We start from the raw sequence: 18,769 nt of genomic DNA, 5'->3' as shown, positions 1-18,769 counted from the left end.
TTATGATGGCAAGTCATGGAGGGGGAAATAAAACTGTGTATTAACTTAAATTATTCTCATCTCCTCCACTATTTAGTACCAATAATTACTCAGATATTCCTAAGGGCGCCCATGATAAATGATGTTTTGACCTGGAGTGAGAATAAAATAAATCTTCTGGACTCTCTGACAGGTGCGGTCAGAGTTACAAACGTGCCTTGAATATCTCCTTCTCTCAGCCAATCACAGAGCAGATACTCAGCAGAGTTACTCTACATTATGTATATGTGGTTTAGGCTGCACTGTGTGCAGGAGCACTGAAGTTTACCTACTGTGGGAAACACTAATGATGGAATTCAGACTTGATTCAGGTTTCAGCGGTTACAGTGGCAGTGTTTCTCTGGAGGAAACTGGCTCGCCATATCAAGACACAGCACACTTCCTGTGGTGGTGATGGGGGGGGCGGGAGGGGGGGTGTTCGAGGGGTGAGGCCGGCAGTCAGTCTGTCAGTGGAGCTACTGTGGAGGAGAAATCAGGACTAACTGGGAAAACGTATTATAGAAGTTAAGTGAGAGACTGAGGAACCTGAAGGAGGAGACGAAGGTGTTGAGGATAGGAGTGCAGGAGAAGAGAGGAGACTAGAGGATAAAGTACGTAAAAGAGAAGCAAGCACCACTGAAAACTACAAGACGAGAAGAAGACACTGAAGGAGAAGAAGGTGGAGAAACATCTGACTGAACAGTCAAAGAAAAGAAGGAGAAACTGAAGAAGAGGAAGTTGGAGAAAAGAGGAGAGACACTGAATGACTCTGATTTGTGCTGAAGACACAGACGGTAAGAGAAGTCAGATTTGTGTCAGTTTATCAGAAACAATTAAAGTGATAAGGATCCATCAGACAAGAAGCTTCCTCCTTTCCTCCTCTTTAGGATGTCTCATGTCTCATGTCCACTTAGTCCTAGTTAATTTCCTTTGCTTTCTTTTACCTAAAACTTTTCTTTATAATGATCCTATTATTATATTATATCCTAAAAAGAAGAAGTCAAATGAGTGGCTTACGACACAGGAAAACACTGTGAGCTTGAACGTTGAAATTGTTTTCATTGACCCTCGATCATTACTGAACCACAACGGTGCAACTGGGTTTTTCCGCAATTTGCTCAGTGGTTAGACTGAAGAAGTTTAAACTCTGATTTGTCAGTCCACAGTAAGTTCAGGTGATATTCCAACAGTGCTAACCTCAGACTAGTGGCGGCTACTGGTCTTTCAAACAGGGGAAGCTCGCTTGAGTCATCCTATAATATGCCTGGAAATCAGGGGCGATTGCTCTTTGACAACAAGGGAGGCTACCTGAGTAACACTGTTCCCGCTCTCTCCTCGTCCGCTCTTCAGTTTCAATGAGCTCTGCATCCGTGTACGTCCGTGTACTCCGTGTTCAAGTAAATACGGGCGGTCATCAAATTCAAATGGCTCATCCAGATCCACTTGGTCAAAATCTGGTAAAAATTCAGCCATGACTACTCCAAACAGAGTAACTCTTCGCATTTGTAAGGTCACTCCAGCGGTAACTTCCTGCAATAACTCAAATCTCATGAGACGTGAGATTTCAGAACCAGACTTGACTTGCCACAACAAACATGTCCGAATTTATACCCGATTTTGACCAACTGGATCTGGATGGACCGTATTTATTTGAACATGGAGTACGCGGACGTACACGGATGCAGAGCTCATTGAAACTGAAGAGCGGATGAGGAGAGAGAGGGAGCAGTGTTACTTCGGTAGCACATATACTAAAATTGCAACAGGCAGAATAACATGTCCGAATCCAGCTAAACACAGACGTTCATTTCTCCTTTCCGTTATGTCGTCTGATAATTATACTAACAATCCGAGCCTATCTGTGTGAAAGAAATGCACTTTTAGTGGATGTATTTTGACGTTGTTTGACGCTGTCTGAGTGCCCTATTATTTAATATAGTGCACACTCACGGGCTGCAGGCAGGTCAGCCCTAGCTTCGTACTGGAGAAATGTCAAATACTGAACATCCTATCACTCATTTAGACAAAAGTAGATCAGAAAATAGGGCCCAGGTTGAAAAAAACATTAGTTCCCCTTTAATGAATAAAACTAAATTTATGTTGTTTGGGAACAAAAATGTACACACAGATATACAGATGACAATTGACAATGTTAACATTGAAAGAATTTTTTCGGTGTGATCGTAGACGAAAAACTCCAGATCAGTTACATAAGAAAAAACTGGCAAAGAGCATTGCAATCTGTATTCCTCACTTGTATAACCATATCTGCTGTACTGTGTGGAAGTTTGGGGCAACACTTGCAGCCATTATGCATCAGAAGAAAGCAATAAGGATAATACATAATATTGGGTATAGGGAAGACACACTCTGTTTTTAATGTCACATGCATTAAAATGTATGGATCTGGTCAAATTTGAAACTGCATTAACCATTGATCATGTTCAAAGCAAGAAATAATTCACTTCCGGGTAACATACAAAAAATGTTTTGTGACAGGGAGGGGGGTTATAACGTGAGAGGAAAGCTTAACTTTAAAAAACAGTGTGTTTGTACAACTAAAAAAAGTCTGTGTATTTCAGTGTGTGGGGTGGATTTGTGGAATGGGTTGGCAGATGAGCTTAAAGAAAGTATAAATGTAAACCATTTTTAAAAACTGCACAAAAAACAAACCCTGGGAATGGGAAAAGCTGTTTTAGGGAAATTTGTATTTATTAAGTATCACCAGGTTTATTGTAAATAATTTAGGAATGTAATATAATTAGAAAATTGGGTTGTAAAAATGGGTTTATTGTTGTATGTAACTATATATACATGTAAGAAATTGTGCAAATAATTTAAGTTAATAGAGGAAATATATATAAAAAATTGGTGCAAAGAATTTAAGTTAATAGAAGTAAATTGAAAGAGGGGTAGGAACATATAAGTTTTACTTCTACCTACTCCTTCTCAAACATTTCTGTTTTGTTTTTGTTTTTTTGAAATCACAACATTGTTTTAAACTTTGGTTTGAAATATAGTCATTCATTCATTCATTCATTCAAAATAATGAATGAAACATGAATATATGAAATTAAACTTTAATATATAGAGTGAAAGTTTGAATATATAGAATGAAACGTGACTGTACAGAATAAAATCAGATATATAGAATAAAACTTTGAATATATGGAATCAACTTTGAACATATAGAATGGAACTTGAATATATTGACTAAAACCGTAATAAATAGAATGAAAGCTTGAAAATATGGAATGAACCTTGAACATATCTATATATAGAAGGAGAGAGAGAATAAAAGTTTAATTATATGGAATGATAATATTTGTGATAAAATTGAAATTTTTAAAATGAAACTTGAGAATTCTGAGTGGATGCTGACAACTCTTCCAACTTTCATTCTATATATACCAACTTTCATTCCATATATTCCAACTTTCATTCCATATATACCAACTTTCATTCCATATATTCCAACTTTCATTCTATATATACCAACTTTCATTCCATATATTCCAACTTTCATTCCATATAGTCCAACTGTCATTCCATATATTCCAACTTCCTTTCATTCTATATATACCAACTTTCATTCCATATATTCCAACTTTCATTCCATATAGTCCAACTTCCTTTCATTCTATATATACCAACTTTCATTCCATATATTCCAACTTTCATTCCACATAGTCCAACTGTCATTCCATATATTCCAACTTCCTTTCATTCTATATATACCAACTTTCATTCCATATATTCCAACTTTAATTCCATATATTCCAACTTTCATTCATTCCATATATTCCAACTTTCATTCCATATATTCCAACTTTCATTCCATATAGTCCAACTGTCATTCTATATATTCAAACTTTCATTCTATATATACAAACTTTCATTCCATATATTCCAACTTTCATTCCATATAGTCCAACTGTCATTCTATATATTCAAACTTTCATTCTATGTATTCCAACTTTCATTCCATATATTCAAACTTTCATTCCATATATTCCAACTTTTATTCCATATATTCCAACTTCCTTTCATTCTATATATACCAACTTTCATTCCATATATTCCAACTGTCATATCATATACTCAGACTACTATATACTATATTGTATTTACCTACATATGTATACACACACACACACACACACACACACACACACACACACGCACACGGTTCAGCTGTGTTGACATTATCATTGATTATCATGATGTGTTTGTTTTTCTGTTTTTCGCAGACTGACATCATCATCATCATCATCATCATCATTATCACAGAAGATGGAGATCTGGTTTTGCTGGATTTATCTCTTGGTCTTGTTCAGAAACATCTCGGCTGAACCACCACAGTACACCATCCACCCCACCAATGTCACCTTTGACCAGGCCCTGAAGGACTGTTCTCCTGGCGTCCTCACCACCCTCGCCACTAACCGGGAGGTCACAGATATCCTCAGGCTTGTCTCCAAGTTGGCGTCCCCACTACAGAAGGAATTCACCTTCTGGGTCGGACTGAGGAAGGTCAAGAACCAGTGTGTTGTTCCTACAATGCCACTTAAAGGATTCAAGTGGATAGAGGATGGCAGTCAGGACTCGCAGGTGAACCGCTGGATCAAGGAACCAGTGTATAGCTGCACATCGGATCGCTGTGCAGCACTAAAGGGAGAGTTGGATGGATCGACGGTAACCAAGTGGGGTCTGATCTCTGTCACCTGTAAGGACAGTTTCCAGTTCATATGTAAGACCCGTGTTAAACCTGCTTCACCAGAATCAGCTATACCAGAATCTACACCTGCACCACCAGAACCTACACCTGCACCACCAAAACCTACACCTGCAAAACCACAACCAGCTACACCGCAACCTACATCTGCTTCACCAGAACCTACACCTGCACCAAAACAACCAGCTACACCAGAATCTACACCTGCACCAAAACAACCAGCTACACCAGAATCTACATCTGCTACATCTAAACCACCACAACATGAACCTAAACTTCCGAGCCAAGGATCAAAACAAGAAACTAACCTGACGCGTGAAACAGGATCTGAACTGCAGGGACCTGGTCTTGATCCTAGTTCTGAACCAGCGCAGGGGTCAGACCCATGTAAGCATCCCTCCCATGATGATTTCCGCGCCATCATTTTGGACCATGACAACATCAAAAGGATCACGGTGCAGTGCTGGCCCAATGTCTTGGTGGAGGTTCGCTGCTGGGGCTCTCCTACTGTGTGGCGGCTGCTGGACGACAACCCCGCCAACTTCAGCACCATCTGCCTGCCATGTGAGAAAGGCTTCCAGAAAAACGCCACTGGAAAGTGTGTGGATATTGACGAGTGCAGCAGGGGCGGCGGCGCCACCTGCAGGCACAACTGCCAGAACACTGAGGGCTCCTACAGGTGCTTCTGCTCTGACGAGGATGGGAAACAGCATGAAGAGGGCTCACCAGAGTGCGCAGACACGGCGACAGGTGGTATCCTGATCCCAGTGCTAATTGCTGTGGCAGCGCTGGTGGTGCTGGTGGTCATCATCGCAGTTACAGTGAAGTGCTGCCTGATGAGACGGTCGAAGAAACGAGCCATGAAGAAGGCGGAGAAGATGGCGATGAAGAGCAAAGATGGCAAGGACTCCTATGGAACAGCCAATGAGAAAGTAGCGACATGAGGGAGCTGTGATTGGTTGTTTTTGGCAGTGACATCATCAGAGTGTCTCCAAAATGACTCCAGGAATTTAGAAAAAGTTTATCTTCGTTGAAAATGTTTTCTCAAACCAGACTTTCTGAAGTGAAAATATTTTGCAATCAAGTTTGTTTTCTGTTCCAGTGCTTCCTGTTTCAGGTAACAGGAGCTCACCTGGAGACAGGTGAAACTCTTTAACCTCATTTGCTATTTTTTTTCTGATTTAAATTTAAGATTAAAACATTAGACATAAACACTTAACGTTCCCATTGAATCAGACTTTCTGGAGATAACAGAAAAGGACATTTAGAAACCTCTGGATTAGTTTTTTTTTTTTTTTAATAAATCAAAATTAATGATTTATTATTTAAAAAATGAAGCTTTAATCAGAATCATTAATTAGTACATGTAATACATTTAATTAATAAACAGTTTATTAAAGCATAAACTAAATATTATTTTATAAATACCTGATGTAAATGTGTTTTAGAGTTCTGGAAAAACTTGTGTCAATGACTTTAAATTAAGTGACAAGAAGATAAACATTAAATTAAATCTGACAATATTTCTGATTCTGTTTATGAGTGTTTTTATCTGTCAGGAAATTAAACTGACTTTATTAGTTGAATTTGTTATTATTATAAAATGTTTTTACTTTTTCATCAATAAAAAAAAATGTTGCTGTTTTGAATAAAGTTTCACATTTTATTTTTAAAACACAGGAAACGTGTGTTTGTCATTCATTAAGTATGTGGACACCCTTTAATGTCTGGAACATTCAGCTGAGGTGGAGTGAGAGGTTTTAGTGGGGACAGAACGTGACCACAGTGTGTTTACAAAGTGGTTTCCTGAAGAGAAGAAATGTCCTGACAGGAAATGACAGCCCCCCTCAGGTCATGTGACATTATTATATGAACACACAAGGACACAAAAGACTGAGAGGTGAATTTAAAACTTGGTATTATTTTTACAGATTTTATTTTAAATTTTCTGGGCGTGATGATTTTGCACAAATAATGTTTAAAGCAAGAAATAACCTGCAACCATGAAAATATTAAAAATCTGTTCCATGACGGAGAGGAGGGTTATAATTCAATGGGATTATTTAATTCAAAACTCATAGTGTGTAATAATAGAATATGTTATATTGTATTATATGTATTTTATTTTTATATTATAGAATATTTTATTATATAAATAATATTCTAATATATATATAATAAAAAAATATATAAATGATAAATATTATGTATTTTTTGTAAGGAAAAGACAATTGTTAGTATATGCTTTTGGATTGGTTTATATTTGTAAGTCACAGGTATTGGTATGTTATATCATATACCACAATAGGTTTTTGTAGGATAGATATTTGGTAGTTAATATTATATACATATACATAGGTTATTTTTATGTGACAAAGTAATAAGGTAATAACGATGGTATATTTAGAAAAGTATAAGCTATAGGTTTATCTATAGAAGGAAGCTGTCTGGAGAAGAGGTGGAGTTTAATTAGTTTACTTCCTCTCACTCCTTTTCAAATAGGCTATGTAAATCAAAGTAACTCTACACTGAAAATTGCTTTTCATTATTTGTAAATATAACTTCCTGTCTATTTTTACACATTTGAAATAAATATCAAATATTATTATTATACTTTTTCTCGGTATCTTTAAATATAAACTCAACTTTTTTATATTCAATCAATTTAATAACCAGGAAACTACAAGCTTCATCATCCTCTGTCTGTCTGTCTCTGTCTGTCTGTCTGTCTGTCTGTGTCTCCCTCCCTCCCTGTCTCTCTGTGTACCGGGGCGTCTCTCCGGTTGAACCGGATCCTCTGAAGCAGCGGCTCGTCTCTCATTATATTCTCCTGGATGAATCTCTCCATCGTCTCTCTGTCATGCAGCTGAACACCTCCTCCTCTTCCTACTCTTCCTCCTCTTCTTCTCCTCTTCCCGCCACTCTGAGCTCAGTGGAGGACGGAGGCGGCTTCTCTCTGCTGAACGGAGCCGGTAACGGCTCGGTATCCGGCGGCGGAGCGCCCTCGGCGGGAAGCGCGGCTCTCATCTCCTCCATCTACTCGGTGGTGTGTGTGGTCGGTTTGAGCGGGAACTCCATGGTCATCTACGTCATCTTCCGGTACGCTAAGATGAAGACGGCGACGAACCTGTACATTCTGAACCTGGCGGTGGCGGACGAGCTGCTGATGCTGAGCGTGCCGTTCGTCGTCACCGCCGCGCTGCTGCGCCGGTGGCCGTTTGGCGCCGCGCTGTGCCGCCTCGTGCTCAGTGTGGACGCCATCAACATGTTCACGAGCATTTACTGCCTGACGGTGCTCAGTGTGGACCGGTACATCGCTGTGGTGCACCCGCTGCGGGCGTCCCGGTACCGGCGACCCACCGTGGCCAAGCTGGTGAACGCGTGCGTGTGGATGTTCTCTCTGCTGGTCATCCTTCCCATCATCCTCTTCTCCTCCACCGCCCCAAACTCTGACGGCTCGGTGGCCTGTAACATGCAGATGCCGGAGCCGGAGCACCGCTGGATGGCAGTGTTCGCGGTCTACGCCTTCCTGATGGGCTTCCTGTTTCCGGTGTTGGCCATCTGCCTGTGCTACGTGCTGATCCTGAGCCAGCTGCGGGCGGTGGCGCTGCGGGCCGGCTGGCAGCAGCGCAGGAAGTCGGAGAGGAAGATCACGGTGATGGTGACGGTGGTGGTGTCGGTGTTCGTGGTGTGCTGGATGCCCTTCCACGTGGTGCAGCTGGTGGGCGTCTTCCTGCAGCGTCACGACCCCACCCTCAGCCAGCTGGCCGTTGTCTTGGGTTACGCCAACAGTTGCGCCAACCCGGTGCTCTACGGCTTCCTGTCTGACAACTTCCGCCGATCTTTCCAGAGGATCCTGTGTATGCGCTGGATGGAGGCCCCCGAGGAGCCCCTGGACTACCTGGACTACTACAGCACGGCCCTGCAGAGCCGCAGAGTCAGTCTGGACCAGAACCACCACGAGGACCAGGAGGAGGACAGGACCTGCCCCCTGAGCAACAGCTCCAGGATGTAGTCTGAGCCCTGATGGCACCACCAGGACTGGGTTTTTATGGTGTTGCTCTGTGACTGCAAATCCTGTGCAACGTCAGGTTATATCAGGTTCCACCAGGATTCAGCAGGATCCACCAGGTTCCATGATGGTCCACCAGGATCCAACAGGGTCCATGATGATTCACAAAGGTCCATGATGGTTCACCAGGATCCACCAGGTTCCATGATGGTCCACCAGGATCCAACAGGGTCCATGGTAGTCCATGATGGTCCCCCAGGGTCCATGATGGTCCACTACAGTCCACCAGGATCCACTAGGGTTCGTGATGGTCCATCAAGGTCCACCAGGTTCCATAATGGCCCACCAGGGTCCATGATGGTCCACCAGGATCCACTAGGATCCATGATGGTCCACCAGGGTCCATGATGGTCCACTACAGTCCACCAGGATCCACCAGGGTCCGTGATGGTTCACCAGGGTCCATGAAGATCCACCAGGGTCCATGATGGTCCACTACAGTCCACCAGGATCCACCAGGGTCCGTGATGGTTCACCAGGGTCCATGAAGATCCACCAGGTTCCATGGTGGTCCACCACAGTCCACCAAGATCCTTCAGGTTCGACCAGGGTCCATGATGGCCCATCAGGGGCCACGATAAGGGCTCTAGTTCTGGTCCTCAGAGGTTACACACGAGTTTGTAGATCTGATTGGTCGATCAGGTGACGGAAAACACGTGAACAGTTGTGTACCAATAGGTCGGCCTGGGCGCACACACCCAGTGTGTGACAACAGACTGCAGCTTTAGCTCCGCCCCCTGCAGGTGGACTTGGGACAACATGCGTTCAGGTGTGATTGACCACTGAGCTGCCGAACAAATGATTTTCATTGGTTATTTATTTACAATAAAAAGATCTGTGATTGGCTGATTGTTAGTGAAGTGCACTCTGGGAGTTGTAGGTGACTTGTTTCTTATTAAATAAGATATTTTCTTACATTTAAGTTTCATGTTGTTGTTGTTGTTGTTGTTGTCGTTGTGGTGCACCGAAAGTGACGATGATGATGATGATGACGATGATAATGATGAGCTATAATCTGAGCGCTAATCTGACTCAGTTGATGGATCAATAAAGTTGATTATAAAAAGCTTTTCCCTGATCAGATCTGAGGATTTATGTTCCATCTCATCACTCTCATCAGTCATGAACTGATCTCCTGTCAGCTGTGTGAAGGTCACCTCTCTGATGATGTCATAACAACAGCTCAGGACACAGAGGAGGATGAAGATGAGGTCAGGTTCACTGCGGTTCATTCATTCTGTACATAAACTGAGTCACATTAAATAACGTTTCAGTGTTAATGATCAGCACCACACTCTGTCCTTATTTCACTGTAATCAGATTACTTTAAAGGATGCAACAAATGGTTTGTATAACCAAAGAATTTCTGCACAAACCGTCAGAAACCGTCTCAGGAAAGCTCATCTTCATGCTCGTCATCCTCACCAGGGTCTTGACCTGACATCACGTCGTCATGGTAACCGACTTTAACTTAAACCTGTGAAAAACGGGAGCAAAAATAAAAGTGCTGTGTTTAAATTGTTGTTCAGTGTAAAAGGGAGCGATTCATGTCTGATGTGATGTGTATATATGATATGTAGTATTCATCCACCCGTGTGATGTTGTGTTGACACCAAACGTGATGCAAGTTTTCGTGTCACCTTAAGGCCTTTGCACACTGAGTCTGAGTTTCTTTTATTGATGAGTTTTCATAATCTGTTATCCATTACACACAGAAACCTCGCACACTGATTCTAACGTGTTTTGTTGTGAAAATTTGCAATTCGTGACAAAATAAAAAGACACATTTCCTCCTTTGCCTCTCTGCTCTGCAGTTACCTATCTGACTGTCACCACTCCCTGTCTTTCATTTGGCACCACAGCTGCATGAAGGGGTGGAGCTGTCCTCCGTCTCTGTCTCCACATCCTCCTCCTCTTCTTCATCATCTACCTGAATATCTGACCTGTTGAAAGCTGAATTATGAAATGATTGTGTGCACCCTGTCTGTCTGTCTTGCCTGGGCTGCGTCCCACCGCCACATTTTCTTCACTGATTCTTCGTCAAACGTCTCGAAGGACTCTGATGGAGGCAAAAAACACAGAAAATCAAACCTGTTCCGAAAATCTTTATGACAGACCAAAGTTTCGGACACAGTGTGCAAACATGATTGACACAATGTGAGGTTGTATTTATTTCTAGATGTGTAACAATAAACAGACTCGTGTGCAAAGGCCTTTACTCGTGCTAGAATATTTTGTGTTGACTCGCTTCATATGTGCGAATAATTCGCATCATGCACATGTGAAATCGCTGAATAAACTTCCGCCAGTTCGTCCTTAGCGTTATACATCCCCAGAGTATCTCAATGCCGATTGGCTGTCACGGCACAAACTGGTCCCTGAAGTTCAAGGACATGAGTATTAAAGGAGTAATAGATGCATAGACTGTAAAAAAAGAATGGACATAGCAACCGCGATGTCACACATTGATTTGTGGACTCCTGTTTTGACGCCTTGAGATCAGCATTACTGCCGTCGCCCTCTTCTTTTTTTGGGGCCAGTCGTGACCATATTTGGGCAAGAGGTTGGCGCTGTGGAGGAGCAAGGGGTGGATCTGACTGAGAAGCCGAGGACACTATCAGCAGACAGTCTGTCACTCAGAGTGGCCCTGCCCTTAATTATGAGTAACCTTAAGCCTTAATAAAGTGTAACCAGGTGAATTATAAAAACACAACCCCACACAGTTGTCATGAATGTTGAAATGAGCTTTAGAGACCAAAACTGTTTTTGTACCAGGCTGTAAACATGTTTATTTTTGCTGTAAACTTGGAGTCTATGGGGAGTGACTGGCCTCTGCAGCCAGCCTCAAGTGGTCATTAGAGGAATGGCAGGTTTTGGCTTCAGGTTTCGGCCCTGTAGGTTTCTGCTTGAATAGAATCCATCTGAAAAATCATGGACTGGTGACAAAGATTGTCACAATAGAAAACATAGTACTCAGCTGTCAGGGATATCGTGTGCAGTCTGCAGAGTGGGAGGACAGTGTCTGCTGCAACACTGCAGGAAGCAACAGATTGGGTTACCATGGTGATGTTGGCACAAACCACACACACACACACACACGGATAATAATCTAAGTGCTGTGATGGTCCTCTCCGATCAATCACCAGATCAATATCTCTGTATGCTTATGAAACACAGAAACAAACTGCAATAATTATTACTTAAAAATATTTACAATTATCATTCATTACAATCATTATGTAAGTTATATCTATTGTTTTAAATGTGTTTAATATAAGTATATAATTAACGTTCTAGTTCTTCCTGCTCTTCATCAGGTGACCTCATCACACCTGTAATAAAGACACTGATCAATAATAACGTGTCTCAGTGTCTCATGTGAGAAATACGAGCTGTGATTGGCTGATTGTGTTCAGTGTATAAAATGTGTTCAATGTGACGACAGAAAGAAACAACCACTGACACAGCAGCTGGGTGAAAGTGTTTGGGCCCCTGGACCAGCCAGAGGACCCTGGAGAACTTTGGAGAACCCTGGAGGAGTTTGGCGAACCCTGGAGAAAGCCAGTGGAATGTGGAGGACCCTGGAGAACCCTGGAGGACTGTGGAGAACCCTGGAGAAACCTAGAGAACTTTGGAGGACCCTGGAGAATCTTGGAGGACCCTGGAGAATCCTGGAGAACCCTGGAGAAACCTAGAGAACTGTGGAGAACCCTGGAGGACTGTGGAGGACCCTGGAGAACCTTGGAGGACCCTGAATAACCCTGTAGAACCCTGGAGAAACATGGAGAACCCTAGAGAAACCTGGGGGACTTTGGAGGATCCTGGAGAAACCTTGTGGACCCTGGAGGACCCTGGAGAAACCTAGAGAATTGTGGAGGACCCCGGATAACCCTGGAGAATCCTGGAGAACCCTAGAGAAAGCTGGGGGACTGTGGAGGATCCTGGAGAAACCTGGAGGACCCTGGAAGACCCTGGAGAACCTTGGAGAACCCCAGAGAAACCTGGAGAACCCTGGATGGCCCTGGAGTAACCTGGAAAACCCTGGAGAACCTCAGAGAAATCTGAAGGACTGTGGAGGACCCTGGAGAAACCTGGAGGACTGTGGAGGATCCTAGAGAACCCTGGAAGACCCTGGAGGACTGTGGAGAACCCTGGAGGACCCTGGAGAAACCTAGAGAACTTTGGAGGACCCTGGAGAATCTTGGAGGACCCTGGAGAATCCTGGAGAACCCTGGAGAAACCTAGAGAACTGTGGAGAACCCTGGAGAACCTTGGAGGACCCTGAATAACCCTGGAGAAACATGGAGAACCCTAGAGGACCGTGGGATGACCCTGGAGGACTGTGGAGGACCCTGGAGAACCCTGGATAAGCCTGTAGAACCCTGGAGAAACCTGGAGAACCCTAGAGAAACCTGGGGGACTGTGGAGGATCCTGGAGAAACCTGGAGGACCCTGGAAGACCCTGGAGAAACCTAGGGAACCTTGGAGAACCCTGGAGAACCCTTGAGGATCCTGGAGGACCCTGTAGAACCCTGGAGGACCTTGTAGGCCTCAGACAGCTGTAACTGAGAGAACAAGGTGATCACACTGTGAACATGAAGTGATGATGAAGATACTCCTCAGTGCATCGCCATGATTCATCCAGCAGGTGGCAGCAGAGCAGAAGATAAGAACCAGAGAACACAGGAAGCAGCGCACAGAGACAGACAGGAGACAGCCCTCACTGAGCAGATGACATCATCCTGTATTAAACTCAGCTTCAGGATGACCTGGTTAAATGTGATGTTTTGTGTACTGTAAGAGTTGGTGCTGAGGTCCGTCCTCTGTCTGAGACACACTCACAGTTTATCCTCCTGACATGAAGGAAATTAAATAAAAACTCATGTAGAGTACAAGTACCTCATATTTGTACTTAGTGCTGCACTGGAGTGAATCTACTTTCCACCAGGGCCGATGAACTGCAGGTGGTTTGTGGGTAATGTAGTCTGAGCTTATTGATCTGATCTCTGGGTTCAGGTGAAACCGGAGGGTCAAAGGTCACATGATGTTCAGGTGAGGCACTTTAACAGAGTTCAGGAGGACTCCCTCACCTGTCGTCTGACGGCAGGAACAGCAGAGGAAGTGTGTGTGTGTGTGTGTGTGTGTGTGTGTGTGTGTGTGTGTAGATAGTCGGACTGATAAAACAGAGTTGAAGAGTTCATGGGCAAAACAAAGCCATCAGTGTGACTTTAATAACAGGCTGCAACACACACACACACACACACACACACACACACACACACACACACACTTCTTCCTGTTGTGTTCTCATGTGATGATTCTGCTATAACTTGTCTGTACTGTTTTAACAATGCTCTTAAATCTGTTTTAATTCCTTCATACTGATATATAACATTATGTATAGTACAGTGTAGAAATATTGTTTTTAGTTATTGTATGGATATTAAGTATTAATATATGCTTTAGGTTTATAATATTCTATATAATGTAGTATAGATATTAGTGCTGATATATCATGTGGTATAGATATACAGTATTTATATATAGATGTATAGTTTATAATTTATAGTGTATATGAGATATTAATGGATGTGATGATGTAACTTTATAACAGGAAGTTGTTTGTTTAATTTCCTGTGAAATTAACCAACTGAGGATTATGTGGCTTTTATTTTGTAAAATAATCCTGAATCTGTCCCCAGTTAAAAACCTGTTCCCCTCCCTCAAGGGCCACATTCAGGGGCCATATTTAAACGACATATTCAGGGGTCACATTCAGGAGCCACATTTAAGGATCACATTCAGGGGCCACACTCAGGGGCCAAATTCAGTTGCCACTTTCAGGGGCCAAAGTCAGTTGTCACCTTCAGGGGTCAAATTCAATTGCCACATTCAGGGGTCAAATTCAGGGGCCACATTTACAAAAGTGATTCCTGAGCACTGATCACACTCAAAGGACAAATATAAAGTCTGATTAGTTAAATGTGTCAAAGGAAATACCAAAATGTGGTGAAACAGGCCCCAGGCCCTCACAGGGGCCTCCCACCTGGGCAGTACTCATGATATTGGTGCACAGTGAACGCTAATGAATATGTGTGCAACAAAAGAACAGGAGCATTGTTCACCCACGCTGAGCACCCAGGATGTTATTCTACAGGAGGGAAACACTGTCAATAATGACACCAAGAGCTTCTGTCCAAGTGTCAGTGCTTTGTGTTGTATCTTGACTAACGCGGGGTTTAGGCAGTTAGGTTAATAAAAGTTGGGATGAGAGTCAGCACCTCCAAGTCTGAGGCCATGGTCCTCTGTCGGAAACCGGTGGTTTGCCCTCTCCGGGTTAAGAGAGAGTTACTGCCTCAAGCGAGGGAGTTCAAGTATCTCGGGGTCTTGTTTACGAGTGAGGGTAGAATGGAGCCTGAGATGGATCAGCAGGTCGGTGCAGCTTCTGCAGTGATGCGGGCACTGCACCAGTCCATCGTGGTGAAGAGGGAGCTGAGCCAGAAAGCAAAGCTTTCAATTTATTGGTGCATCTACGTCCCAACCCTCACCTATGGTCATGAACTCTGGGTAGTGACCGAAAGAATGAGATTGCAGATACAAGTGGCCGAAATGAGTTTCCTCCGTGGGGTGTCTGGGCTCAGCCTTAGAGATAGGGTGAGGAGTTCGGACATCCGGAGGAAGCTCAGAGTAGAGCTGCTGCTTTTTTGCGTCGAAATGGGTCAGTTGAGGTGGTTCGGGCATCTGATCAGCATCCTCCTGGGCGCCTCCCGCTGGAGGTGTTCCGGGCATGTCCCACTGGTAGGAAGCCCTGTGGCAGACCCAGAACATGCTGGAGGGATTACATATCTCATCTGGCCTGGGAACGCCTTGGGGTCCCCCAGGAGGAGCTGGAAAGTGTTGCTGGGGAGAGGGATGTCTGGGGTGCTTTGCTTGGCCTGCTGCCCCTGCGACCCGGCCCCGGATAACGGATGAAAATGGATGGATGGATGGATGGATGGTTAATAAAACTACCTGGTTATGGTTCGGAAAAGGTCGCAAGTAACGACTCATCATGAAACGACTGATGTGACAAAATAACAACAGCATACTTTCTTCTATGTGACCCTTAATAAAGCATTCACGTCCACGTTCAAGTTCAGATCCAGGTTCAGGTTTAGGACCAGGTGAGTCTCTACCTGTGTGTCAGTGGTCGCCATGACCTCACATCCTGTCTGCTGGAGTCTGTCAGTCTGTGTGAGGAGTTCATGGACAGGTGACAGGTGAGTCAGTCTCCGCAGTAACAACATAATTATTACTGAGGAGCTTTTAGTGTGACGGCTGCAGGATTTACAGTCCTGTGAGTCACACCGAAACCCTGAACCTCCGAGTCCTGAACCACAAACAGGAACCTTCATGCACGGACCTCCATGTTTTTACCCTCATTAACCTGAAACAGTCAAACATGAGCATCAATCACAGAATTTGGTTCAAATCGGACTCATAACACCAGAGACCAGTCAGAGAGACAGAAACTGGTCCAACTGGGTCCAAAACTCAGCAGCACTTAGTCCAGGTCTAAGTGGTTCAGAGCTTTGTACAAGGGCAGTTCCTAGTCCAAAATGTCTACAACTATGGACTCTCACCCTGGGTCCTAGAGATCAAGAGGACTAAGGGTGCTTTCAGACCTAGAGTGGTCTCCTTTGGTCTGAATCAGGGACTAATGTTGTTCCAAAGTTGTATAATTGCCTAGAGCTGCTTTGTGTTCTCACGGCAGCATTTACAAGTGGGCCGCACTGAGGAGGAAAATGAACTTGAGTTTGACTGAACTGAACCAAACAGAGCAGGTGTGAAAGCACCCTTACTTCAGATCCAACTGGTCCCAAACTCAGCAGAAAGGCTCGGAGTCCAGGTTCAACTGGTCGACGACTCTGTAGCAGGACTTTTAGCTGTTCAAGGGTCAAGTTTTGAATCCTGAACTTTATTTTAAAATCTCAATGAAGCCAAAAAAGTAAAAATGTTTCAAAGCATCTTGAAATGTGTTTTGATTCATAAATCCCAGAAATAGTACCTATATATTTTCTAGTTTAAGTTATTTTACTTTCTCCTTCTTCGTCTTCTTCTCCTCCTCCTGCTCCTCCTCCTTCCAGTATTTTGGTGTAAGTGTCCTTTAATCCAGTGGCTCATCCAGTTAATCCAGTGTGATAATGGTGAGCAGTGATCAGTTGTTCCGCTCTGTTACTCACTCATTAATAGCTTTAAACCACCACACTGGAACCAGTCAACCAGAATAACAAACCAGTTCACGCACCACAATCTGACCTGTGATCTGTGAGACTGGGTCAGTCATGAGGAGCAGTGATATAATGTGACATTGTGTAATAATTATTATTTCTATATTTGATCCAGTTCATTATAAGTTACATTATACACACACATGTTTTATATGTTTTATGTTCATGGTGCTGCTGCTGAAAAGAAAGATCAGATGCTTAAAATCACATTAACTAACCCACTGTTAATTATGTACTTAAGGTGATTTGATGGGATTTTAAGGGGATGATTAATGGATTCATTAACTAGGCTCACTCAGTATTATTTTAATGTGTCCTTAAGGATTATCTGATTAAAACCCTTAAAACTCTTAAATATGACCAACAACATGGAGGACACTTCACTCACTCACTCACTCACTCACTCACTCACTCATTTACTCCCTTAGTCACTCACTCATTCAGTAATTCACTCACTCATTCATTCACTCACTTATTTGATCACTCACTCATTCAGTCAATCATTTACTCACTTACTCAGTCACTCACTCCCTTATTTGTTCACTCACTTAGTCACTCACTCAGTCATTCACTCATTTAGTCAGTCAGCCAGTCACTCATTCACTCACTCACTTACTCAGTCAATCAATCAGTCAGTCAGTCAGTCACTTACTTACTTCACTCACTCAGTCACTCATTCACTCACTTCCTCAGTCAAGTCAGTCAGTCACTCATTCACACACTCACTTATTTAATCACTCACTTATTCAGTCACTCATTCAGTAATTTACTCACTCACTCAGTAATTTACTCACTTCCTTCAGTCAGTCAGTCAGTCAGTCAGTCAGTCAGTCACTCACTCACTCACTCACTCACTTGATCACTCACTCATCCAGTCATTAATTCACTCACTCACCCACTCACTCACTCAGTAATTCACTCACTTACTTACTACACTCGCTCACTCAGTCACCCACTCACTCATCCAGTCACTCATTTACACACTTAGTCACTCACTCACTCACCCATTCAGTAATTAACTCACTCACTCAGTAATTCACTCACTTATTTCACTCACTCACTCGCTCACTAACTTCCTCAGTAACTCTCTCACTAATTCACTCACTCACTCACTCACTCACTCACTCACAGACACACTCGACATCACTGATGAGATGTTTCCTGGAGCTTTCACTCACTGGTCTTCATCTGCGCAGTTTGTTCAGCTCCGACAGTCAGTGAAGATTAAAACCTCAAAGGATCTTAATGTATCGTTATTAATTGAATTATTAATGACTCCATATTTACACTTTATTAATTAAGGTACAAAGTAAGGGAAAGGCCTTCCCTTAGTGATTCATTTATTTCAGTCCTTAAATATTTCCACTCATTTGTCCCAAACCTGTGAGAGTCTGTTAAATAAGAATCTGAATGTCACTGAACTGAGCCTCAGAAACATGTTTCAGTTGTTTAAGTTAAGAAGAAATTTAAAAACCCTTAAAATAAGGAATAAGATGAAGATGAAAGATAATTAAACACAGATCATTAATAATTAATGAAGAGTCACTCCATCATTACAGAGGCACGTGAGTTCACTCCTTCACCTTGTTTCCAATAAAAAATATTTCCCATTAGATATTAAACTGGTTCAACTATGTGCGTGTATGTGTGTGTGTGTGTGTGTGTGCGTGTGTG

The 18,769-nt window shown here is 43.0% G+C and overlaps 2 protein-coding genes across 3 annotated transcripts; both read left to right on the top strand.

Annotated features, from left to right (window-relative positions):
- Positions 1-474: 474 nt before the first annotated feature.
- On the top strand, positions 475-6,428 carry clec14a (C-type lectin domain containing 14A). Of its 2 annotated transcripts, XM_078175331.1 has the most exons (3): positions 475-812; positions 4,269-4,921; positions 4,958-6,428. In XM_078175331.1, the coding sequence occupies exons 2-3, from the start codon at positions 4,312-4,314 to the stop codon at positions 5,695-5,697; spliced, it is 1,350 nt and encodes a 449-aa protein (XP_078031457.1). In that variant the 5' UTR covers positions 475-812; positions 4,269-4,311; the 3' UTR covers positions 5,698-6,428. The 2 variants fall into 2 exon arrangements, with proteins under 2 accessions (XP_078031457.1, XP_033498583.2); XM_033642692.2 differs by having other exon boundaries at positions 4,269-6,428.
- A 1,099-nt stretch (positions 6,429-7,527) lies between these two features.
- Positions 7,528-9,896, top strand: sstr1a (somatostatin receptor 1a). The gene has a single exon (XM_033642693.2). It carries the CDS (start codon positions 7,614-7,616, stop codon positions 8,766-8,768), a length of 1,155 nt encoding a protein of 384 aa, XP_033498584.1. The 5' UTR covers positions 7,528-7,613; the 3' UTR covers positions 8,769-9,896.
- Positions 9,897-18,769: the final 8,873 nt, after the last annotated feature.

This window comes from Epinephelus lanceolatus, chromosome 15, assembly GCF_041903045.1.
Source record: "Epinephelus lanceolatus isolate andai-2023 chromosome 15, ASM4190304v1, whole genome shotgun sequence".
Lineage (NCBI taxonomy): Eukaryota > Metazoa > Chordata > Actinopteri > Perciformes > Serranidae > Epinephelus > Epinephelus lanceolatus.
This window is presented reverse-complemented; position numbering and strand designations above follow the sequence as displayed.